The following is a 10,779-nucleotide window of genomic DNA, read 5'->3' on the forward strand; positions in this document are numbered from 1 at the left end:
ACACACACAGCATCCCTCCTGCTACCACCAGCTGCTCCTGAGAGGGTGCAGGAAGCCAAGGAGAACACCAAGGAAGGAGAATTAAGGGTGGTACAAAAGGAAGAGGGGCTCCGGGCTGACACTGATTGCACATGTTTTCCTCTTTTATTGTAAAACGCGGCCAACACGTGTAAGGCTCCAGGCGCCAGCCCAGGATCACCACTCCTGGGCTGGAGGTGGGCCCTTTGGGGGGGTGGATGAAGCAGCCAAGGGACACAGGGAGCTCCAGGCAGCCCACAGAATAATGGCACTTCTGCAGCAAGAGCAGCTCCCGCACGGGGTGGCACAGGGCTGAGTGGCACGATGACAGACGACAGACCTTCAGAAGAGGCGCTTCTCATACCTGTGAGGGGAGCAGCAAACCAGAGAGCCCTCTTACTCACCTCACCCACAACAAGGACCAAAGGCATGGTTTGGAACGGCACACACGGCACACTGAGGGGGAGCAGCTCGTCTGCTCGTGCCCTGTGGCGAAGAGGGCTGGCCCAGGCCTGGCGACAAGCTGAGGCACAGGACAACTGTGCTTAACTCCCGCCCCAACACCCACCCAGGGGAGAGAGGGGTCTCAGCAGAAGCACTTACGAGTGGAGGCCATGCACCCCTCCTTCCACCTGCGCAGACATCGTCCTCTTCTCAAACTTCAGCTCTCCCGAGTACATCATGGCTCTGGCGGGGAAGGACACGTGTCACAAGCCAGCTCAAGTCCAGAGAAGACAGCGCTCTGGCACACGTGCAGCTGGAGCAGCTCGGATGGTGGACACTTGGCCCTCCAGAATGGTCTCTGCTGTGCTTCTAAGAGCCAGGCAGAGCAAGGTAACCCCAACATTTCAAGCCTAGCTGAATATGCCACAAGAGACCACCACACTCCTGCATCCCTGGGGCTGGAGATCCCACCAGAGAGGAGGGAAGAGGACTACAGCGAGGTCAGAACATGCAGCTTGGATGCAGCTTGCCCAGGGACCCCAAATGTCAGCACTGTCGACCTCACCAGAGCACAAGTGAGAGGAAGCACTCACCGGACTTGGGTCAGGCTTTTGGCACCAATATCCTGGCAACAATCAGGTACGGAATGAACTTGTGGATAGAGCCCTTGTCTTGCACTGCGCCGGAGACCCCCTGGGCCACCTTGATTTTGTCCGTCTCGCTGCATGGGAGCACAAATCAAGGAACTTTGTGATGCAGAGCAGCCCCAAAAACTTAATCTGCTGCCCCAAAGCACCACCTCTTACCTGAAATACCGGTTCTGGCTGCCCAGGTTCTTGTCCATGGCATCTAGTGAGCCCATGCCACGATATTTCTTCAGCCTAATGCCATCCGAGAAGAAGTACTCGCCTGGAGCCTCCGTGGTAGCGGCCAGCAGAGAGCCCATCATCACTAGCACAAGAGAGCACCAAGAACTGAGTGTCAGCAGCACGAAGGCCGTGGCCGCAAAACGCTCGGGGTCCCTGGGTGCAGCGCTGGGCTGAACCCATCCCATGCCCCCAGCGACCTACAGGTAATACACCCTCACACCCAGGATATGATGCCGTATGGAAACCCTTCCGAGGAGACCCTCTACAACGCGTGCGACGCAGCTGCCCAGTGCTCACCTGTGGAGGCACCCAGCGCGAGGGCCTTCGCGATGTGCCCAACCGTCTGGATCCCTCCATCCGCAATCACAGGAACGCCGAATCTCCTGGCGTACTCGGACACCTTGTACACTGCTGTGGCCTGGGGGCGGCCGCACGCCAGCACTGCAGGCGAGGAGAGAGCGGGGAGAGGGTCAGTTCTAAGCAGCAGCGCGTCCCATCCCCAGGAGGCCCTTTTAGGCTTCTGGCACACACATGCTCCAGCACTCAGGAACGCACAAATCCCTGCATGCTCCTTCCCTAGGCTCAGCTGCAAAAGGAGCGGATGCCCAGGAGATGCCTGCTGGGACATCCTTGTGGCCCTCAGCTCCAAAACGCTGTGGGTGACTGTGGGGCTGGAGTCTTTTACCCGAATGCCTGGAATCAGCCGAGACTCACAGCTCATCCTGGAGCACAGCAGTCATGTGGGGAGCCTGAGAAGGAAGCAGGGCAGGCTCCGAAAGCCCCTCTCCAGAGCATTCCTGGCATGTAGCCACATCCCACCGCTTGCTCCCTCCTAGTGGTGCCAGAGCCCTTCTCCACAAAACCGGAAGCTATGTGGTGAGTTTCCTGCACGGAAAGGCAGCTGGCTGGGAGAGAGCTGGTGTGCATACATATGGATATATTTAGGTGTCTATCCATATATATCTGCACACACACACACACACACATATATGCGGCAGTGGAAAAGGAAACGGGCAGGATGATTTGATGGCTTATGGGAAATAATTTATATTCCTGCCCTGTAACGTAGCAAGGATTCTGTCAAGTTTAGGTGCCCCACAGGAGGGAAGTTACTAGCTCTGGATTTACCTGATCTTCGCAGTCAGCGGCTTCCCACAGTGCGAGGGCAAGCCAGCACAGGGCATGTCTTTGTAACACACATGGCAGCCACCGGCATGCAAGTACACAGAGATAAGCTTCTCTCAGGGAGACTTCCCTTTGCCGCAATGAAGTGGAAGCCTTTTCTCCAGTAACAGTTAGTCCGATACACTGGGTAAGATCACGGCCATGCAGGATTAGTACTTCAGAGCACAAACCCCAGGTGTGGTTTAGCCTGCCTGGCAGCAGCGCTGGCAGCACAAGTCCCTGGCAGAGGTTTGCTGAGCCTGAGAGTCTGCAGTTGCTCCACTCCCCGTGCTCAGCAGCAGCTGCTGAGAGAGGGAAGCCAGACTCCAGGCTGAGACTGTGAAAGAACTAATTTTAATCGAACAAAACTCAGCGTTAAGCTAGGTCTCAGCCAGCCAGGGAGAGTCTGCCAGCTACAACATGAGTGCCGTTAGTCTTAAAGAGGTGGTCTCCCTCAGTATTGCACTGCTGAAGGCCACGCTGCAGCTGCAAAAATACTGCAATGGAAGAGCTCTGTGGAGAGAAGTGCCTGATTTTGGAAGGTCTAGAGTCTAGGGTCTATGGGATCGTGCCGCAGACACTGCAGGGCCTGCAGAAACCTCGCAAGAGCAACCATGGAGACCAGCCCTTTAAGGAACAGCTTGGCACAGGGCCCCTGGGAGCATCACACCCTTCCGACTGTCCCAGTGCCCAGCACCACAGCTCCACAGCACAGGCTTCCAAAGCAGGGTTCAGAGCACGCACACACCGAGAGGTCTGGGGGAGGGTTTGTCTCTTTTAGCGTATCTGCAAAGGGTGGCCCTACAAGATCATCTGCTAGAGAAAACCTTCCAGGATCTTCAACCTGTTTCCCTTTGAGGTGTGTCAAAACCAGGAGAGAAAGGGCAAAACCAAAGGCTTGCCTCAGATGACTGCTTGATCCGGTAGCATCAGAGAAGTCCAGAGCAGACACCGCTGCACCCTGTGCTGGGCAGGAGAAGAGCCCCTTCTCTCCTCAGGCACCAGTGGTTCTGGTTCACAGCTGCCAAGGTGGCCGCACGCAGTTAAGTCTCTCTGTAACCCCGGGGGGCGCTCGCTTCAGGTGAAGCTTAGCCAGCGCACAACTTCCCCACAAGTAGGGCCAGAATTAGATCAGGATCAAGGACTGCTCAGGGATCACCTGCCAGCACTGGGTCAGCAGGGGCATGCCTGGCTAGAGATGCAGAAGGTGCAGTCAGAAAGCCCAGTCAGGCTCCTAAGTGGATTTTTGGAGTGGAGGCTGGACAGGCCTGAGTGTCCTCAGCTTTGACAGTTCAGACCCTGCTTTAGGAATTCAGAAAGGCTTCTCGGCTTCCATTTCAGATTCAAAACCAGTATCCAAAGCCACAAAACCCCAAGTGCATCTACAGCTAAATTATTCTCAAACAAGCAGTAGGGCCATGTGCAGCCAAATCAGGGTCCTGCTTCAAGACACATAATTAGGGTTGGGAACAGGGCAAGTGACTTACTATAGGTGCCCGTGACAGTAGAAGGGCATTTGGGGCTGTGGGACTTTAGGTCTGGAGGGATCTTTGGAGCAGCTAAACAAAAACAAACACACACATTTTAGAGACAGAAACAGCAGCAGAACAAAGGACCCCAGCAGTGACCTACTACTAGGTAGAGCAAACGGTGTGGGACAGAGCTGACCTTGCAAACCGTTCCTAGCCCAAGCCAAAAGCCAGGGGCCAGATCCACGCCAGCCAGGCGTGGATCCATGCCAGCACAGCGCATGCTGCCCTACCCCAAGAGCCTCCCTAACCCAAAGAGACAGAGTTCAGCCCTATGAGGGACAAAAAACTGGAGAGCTGCCGTTAAGTTTTGTGACCACGTCTCCTGTGAAGTGCCGCGTTCTAACTCTGCTCCGTTGTCCTCAAAACGAGCGCCCAACCCCATCTCCCACGGCAGCCAGGAGAGGCACCCCTGGGAAACGTTAACCCCTCTGCAGAAGGGAGTGTGCCTCAGGGGGTCCTCTGCTTCGGAGCCAGAGTAGAACACACGTGTCCTGGTTCTGCTCTGGTTGTGGACGCATCAGCCCCAGGACACCACAACCTCCCTAGAAATGTCACCGAAGACAGACTGCCCTGACTGGGAAGCTCCCCTGCCACCAGCACTCCCACGGTGGGCAAAGCAGCCAAGGTCTAGGACTGCCTGAAGGCTTCACGCTGGAATTGGCAGAGCTAATGCAGCGCCTTCAAGCATCAGCTACCTTCCTGCTGCCTCCCGTGGCAAGGACCAAGGAGCAAAGCAGAGAGGGGCACCTCTCTGCACCTCACCTGCCAGGTTCAAAACGTGAGGACTGAGCCTGTCCTCAAGGCGGCCTTTCTCTGAGCCCTGGGGACGCCTCTAGCTAAGGGTGACATGGCCTCTGTCCCACACACGCTCCATCTAACTGCTGCGGTAACAGCTAGAAATCCCATTTCAGCTTGGAAATTGCAGAAAGGCACCAAGCCCAGCAGATCAATACTCAAGCATCACACACACTGCTGCCAGGGGGAAGTGGAGCGCAGACAGCCCAGCACACTTCACCTGCCAGCGCTGGGGACCCAGCAAGCCGCTCTCCCTGTAGAGCTGCACACCAGCTCCGTCCCACACCGAGCCAGCGTGTGCCACACCTGCTCTACTCAGCCTCGGTCAGTACTGGGAAATGCCTTTGCTGCTGCTGCCACCCCAAAGGTTTGAGCCAGGTCATGAGAACGTCCTGGAGGCAGGGGGTAAAAGGTGGCTTGCTGCTGGACACTGCTCTTACAACGGGCGAGGTCCATCCTGTCTGTGCTGCTTTTCAGCAGGGAATCTCTATTAAACAGACGTCTTCAGCCTATTTAGGAGACAGCTGATCTCTCTCACCTTCCTGTGTGATGCAGATGGAGCCACTGCCCATCCCAACTCTCAGGGCATCGACGCCTGCGTCAATGAGGTTCTTGGCCTGAGCAGCAGTCACAACTGTGGGGAGCAGAAATCGGTTTGGAGAGAGACAAGCAGATTTGCGCGTGACATTGCTCTGCCCTGGTGCCTCCCCTGTGGCTGCAAACATCCCCTCCACAGGGCACCAGCCTGTGTCAGAGCCAGGCCCGGCTGTCCACTGCTGCCAGGCCCATCTGCAAAAGCAGCAGTGCAATTCCGTCCCGGCTGTCCCCAGTGGGTGAGAGAACACCGGACCTTTAGGCTGCCCCACAACACGCTTACACCCAGAGGCCGAGGGTGCAGAGGTCACTGTGTGGTGCCAAGCTCTCTTTGGGCCACACCAGGTAGGGAGGGCAGAGCTCAGGCTAACAGTGGCACCAGTAACACACCAGTAACCCACCACTAGGTAAAGTCAAAGACTGCTGGCTGAACTCTGCTGTCAAGGGAAAATTTCCATTAGACTTCCACATTAAGCAATATTCATTATTATTTTCATTATCCAATATTTTAACTGGCATGTAAAAGCAGCACAAACCAGGCTGCAGAGGGCCGCAGCACTCTGTGCTGCCAAAGGTTTCAAAGTATTGGCAGCTGTGGCAGCAGCAGGGTACTGCCCTGTGTCTGCAGAGTGGCCTTGCTCTGTTCCACAAGCCATAGGAAACCATTTTAAGTTCACAGACATTTACCACATCCCTGCAGCTCCCTCTATGTCTACAAAACAAATGTAATTTAAAGATGAGAATAGTCTTCAACACATGCCTACCATTTCCTCCAATAACTTGCAGGTTGGGATATTTCTCCTTAATATATTTTATCATATTGATCTGGAAGATGGAGTTCCCTTGAGAGGAATCCTGCAACAGAAAGAAAACCAATTTCAACCAGAATTTCTGCAAAAGACTAAAAATACAGCTCCAGAAGAGCCTCAGATCTTCCCTCTCCTTACTGGGGTCTCTGCTAAGCTGCCTAAATGAGCAAAATGACTCCCCAAATTGAGCAAAGACCCAGAGATGCTGCTGCTGAGACAACAGTGTACCTTCCATGTGCAATGCAGTTTATCACAAAGACTTCCATGTTTAAATCCTGTGGCTTCTGCAGCAGGCAACAAGCAGCGCGTCAGGCTGTGGCTAAGAACTGTCTGGCTCTACCACCAGGAGACTCTCAGCCCTGTCTCAAACTGGAGGTGACATGGTGAGCGTTCCCTGCGAAACCCCGAAGGGCTGGCGGGGGATGCGTCTCTCCCTGCTGCGCAGCAGGGTCACCGAAGTACGAGATGAACACCGATCGCTCGGGCCCTGCCAACCTCCATGACCTGGCCAACTCGCCGTGTCCGTTAAACATTTCCAGCTGCAACAGCGTGCAGCCGTGCCCTCAGAGCACGGTAACAATCAATGAGAAAACAGTGTGCAAACACAGGCGGTGACGGCTGTGCCGAAAAGGTTACGGGTCAGAAGGGAAGACTGGCAGAGCAGCTCTGGGCTGACCACTCCTGGACATCAGGTGGTTAACAGAATAACAGAGTAACAAATGCCAAAGTGCTGAAGGGAAATTATAGAAGCCAAATATTTAAAACTGGTTAGCAACATTAGAGACGGTGGTGGCAGAAAGCAAGAAGCATTTGTAGAAGATTCTGTATTAACTGGCAGCATTTCTTTTCTCGGCCTTCAGAGCCTCAACACACCCTTCGAACTCCCTCGAGGTCAAATCAGTTCCCAGGCAAGAGGAATCCCTCTTATTTGAGGACTCCAACCTGAATGAGACTGCGAGGTCAACAAAGTGCCATATTCTAACACAAAAGTAACAAAGACAGCAAGCACCCTGCTGCTAGAGATTCGTTCAGATCAGATCCTCAGCCTACCCACAACCCACAGGCCAACGTGATGCCCGTGGGTGACGCTCACCAGCACTACCGCATCCACGCCAGCCTGCACCAGGAGGTCCAGCCGGTACTTGTCATCTTCGTGAGTCCCAATAGCGGCGCCACAGAGCAGCTGCTTCTTGGAATCCTTAGAAGCCAGAGGGTAGTCCCGGTTCTTCTTGAGATCAGTGCGGGCAATTATAGCCACCAGCTCGTCATCTTCATTGACAATTGGCAGCTTGCCTTGGAACAAAAAGAAAGAACGTGACTGCGGATTTCTGCAGGAGACAGACATTAGCCCAGAGCAAACATCAGATCGGAAGGATCAGGCAGGTGGCAAGATGGAGAAGTACAAGATGGAGAGTCGAAGAGCTGTGTTACCAAACCTTGCTTGGCCACAGAAGCCAGCAGCCCTGGCTGGGGAAAGAGAGGAAGGAGTCTGCAGGACTGGAGAAGGACTCAGAATTTTCAACAGTGACCACAGAAAAAGTGCATCTCTTTTAATAATCAGGCCCACAACACTGCGTTAAAAGTCAAGCTGCCAAACCCTGACAGAGCTGAACTGAGCAACAAAACGTGAAGGCCAGGACAGAAAACTGAAGACGTGTGGCTGGACAACCAGGAGCTCTTGAGCTCCTGGGCTGCCAAGAATCCTTCAACTTCCAACAGATTTGAGATGAACGCATGTGAACCCTGCACCCTGGCAGAGGGCTGTGGGCACTCTCTCCTTACCGTCCTCTCTTTGTGCTGGAATGCAGCCCTCCCGCGTTCCACCCACACACCGACGTGTGCCCACATCCACCCGCTACTGCTCCCAGTACAGCACTGCCATGGCTCTCCCTTGCATCACAAACATTTTGTGCATACCTTTTTTACTCCTTTGCAGAATTTCATTCGCTTCTTTCAACATTACACCAGCCGGGGCCACCACAAGATCCTCCCGCTTTGTCATAATCTGGTGGGAGAGAGAAGATGAAAAGTCACAAGAACTCCTCCACACTGATCTGAAAATACCGAGCCCCTCTGCCCACGCGAAAGGCTCCACAGCAGCTACGTGGGAACGCTCTACAAAGGAGCCACAGCACAGCAACATGCCTCCAGAAACACAGGAGCAGCCTCCAACATGCTCTCCCCCACACAAGTAGTGGGATCAGCCCCCAGACCCAGTGGTGTAGTGAACACAGGAGATGGCCGAGGGCTTCAGCAAGCAGAGGAAGGGCACTCAGAAGTGAGGGATGGCTCACTGGAAGGGCCCTGCTCAGAACAGTCCACCGCTGCTGCTGGCAAAGTCAGTGGGGCAAAGGAGTTGCTGCAACACAAACAAACATGCTCGCTCTGACAAACAAGCACCAACACTCGGTGGAAAGCCAAGGGGCAATGGACACAAGTTGGAACACGGCAACATCTGACGCAGTGTACAGAAAAGAACTTTCACCACCATAGAGGCGAAAGGCGAAAGGCTGGAAGAGCAGCCCAGAGAGGCAGTGAAATCTCTCCATCCTTGGAGATGCAGACACAGCCCCATGCCACTGGGTCCAGCCGAGCGCGCCTCAAGCAGGAGGCCTGACAAGAGACCTCGAAGGTCCCTCCCCACCCGCAGCATTCTGCCATCACAAGCTTCGCATGAGATATTTTCATAAAAGGCCAGGCAAAGCTAAATAAGAAACATTTTAGTTATTTGTAAGACCAGACATTTTGCAGCAGGAAAGGGGTTTGCTCCACCTGTATCCACCCAAAATCCTGTCTGTAACAGAGCACACATCTCAAGAAAAGCCTGAGGAACTGGACGTATCCTGACACACTCCCTAAGCCTGTGGGATCCACAAGCTTCCCAAGCTACTGATGTGTTTGTGTAGCTGAATGGCAACGAACGGCTCACCACGATGGACTGCGAGTGGGGAGGGATCTAGGAGATCTGAGATCTCCTCAGCCTCGCCTGGTGACAAAGGCAAGCACTGAACACAAAGAGCAGCGAGCTTCTGACTTTGCAGCGCTGAATGATCCATGTAAAGGATGAGAGGAGCTTCTTATCTGGCTCCTCTGAATGGGCCAGCATCGCTTCAAACGGCCATCTGCCCTTTTTACAACATACTCCTGCTTTAAGATTCTTATTACAGGTATTTATAGACGATTTCAAACCAAACAGGGATGAACATGTGATACCGGGTCTGGTCAGCAAGAGCTAAAAATAATTGTGAGTCAAGAGTAGAGGCTGGCTGAGAGGCAGCGACAGCGTAACCTGACAGCACCGCGCATCTACGGTTACACATCTTGTGTAACAGCAACGCCAGCACTAACAGGAATCAACATCAGTATCGCAGAGAACATTCTCCTGTGATGGTGTAGCATCATAAACACCAAGCTACCTGTCTCCCAGTTCAGAGGGTTATTTTTAAGAGCAAGTGGCCTACATGAGGCACACAGGGAAAGGCAGCCCAGAAAAAGAAGATCAGCACTTGGAGGGCTTGCTGGGCACGGCAGAGCTGCTCCAGCCCTGGCCAGCACCAGCAGTGTGAGACCACAGCAGCAGCCAGGAACACCAGGACTGAACCAGGGGAGAGCACCAGCTGCGGAGAGGACACGGCTTCCACCGCACTGAAAGATAACCCCACGGGAGGAGTCATGTGAACGCTGACTGCACAGCCACTCTCCCATCTCTGCACTGCAGGAGTCGCAGACAGAGCGTAAAGGAACGCTCTACCCTGGAAACAGTCAGAGATGGACCTGCAGAGCTACTGCGGGGCTGCTCCCTCCTGCTGGTGCAGCATCCTCACAGCCACGCCCTCACCCTTCTCCTTATCACAAGCCACACTACTTCCCACCGCTAATGCTCGTATCCATCAGCTGCTCACGAGCCTTTCTCACCTCGCCAAGAGGCAAGTCGTGCTCTGACTCTTTCAGGAAATCAATATCACGAGATGAAATAATCCCAACCAGCTTGCCCCCCATCTTCCCGTTGTCCGTGATGGGAATCCCACAGAATCCATGACGAGCTTTTGCTTCAAACACATCTCGCACTCGGTCGTTGGGGCTCAGCACCACCGGATCTGTGATGAATCCTTGCTCGTATTTCTGAAAAGAAGCAGATTCAGCAGCCACGTTACGCGGCATCACCAGACCGAGCAGAAGCTGGACAGGTGCCTGGTGGTTACTGCGGCTGCTCACAACGGTCTGAAATCACCCAATCTGTCCACATGCTCAGGAGCAGGACAACTCCCAAAACCAGCACCAAGGTTCACCCAAGTGGTGTTAGATTCCCAAGAGCTCCCAGGCTAACCTCCTTCCTGAACTCCTGAGGAATCTTCCCCAGTTCTCGAACCCCAGCCACTCACCTTCACCTTCCGCACTTCGTTGGCCTGGAACTCCGGGGTGCAGTTGTGGTGGATGAACCCAATTCCTCCCGTGAGCTGGGAACGCAAAGACGGCTCCAAGTTGCTGCAAAACCTGCCCAGCCCTGCAACCCGGAGGGTCCACCGGACCACCGGGACCCCTCGGGGGGGCCCA

General features: G+C 54.3%; 1 protein-coding gene across 1 annotated transcript; it reads right to left on the reverse strand.

Annotated features, from left to right (window-relative positions):
- Positions 1-333: 333 nt before the first annotated feature.
- On the reverse strand, positions 334-10,682 carry LOC104275792 (inosine-5'-monophosphate dehydrogenase 2-like; the record flags this gene model as incomplete). Its single annotated transcript, XM_009871840.1, is given in 13 exon segments — positions 334-382; positions 622-705; positions 1,056-1,095; positions 1,098-1,183; positions 1,269-1,413; positions 1,629-1,772; positions 3,983-4,054; positions 5,361-5,456; positions 6,181-6,271; positions 7,319-7,518; positions 8,143-8,230; positions 10,141-10,347; positions 10,608-10,682. Coding segments are annotated over 13 exon segments (1,350 nt in total), but the record flags the coding sequence as incomplete, so codon positions are not given.
- Between the last annotated feature and the right edge of the window lie 97 nt (positions 10,683-10,779).

Source organism: Apaloderma vittatum, unplaced genomic scaffold (genome assembly GCF_000703405.1).
Source record: "Apaloderma vittatum isolate BGI_N311 unplaced genomic scaffold, ASM70340v1 scaffold26226, whole genome shotgun sequence".
Classification (NCBI taxonomy): Eukaryota; Metazoa; Chordata; class Aves; order Trogoniformes; family Trogonidae; genus Apaloderma; species Apaloderma vittatum.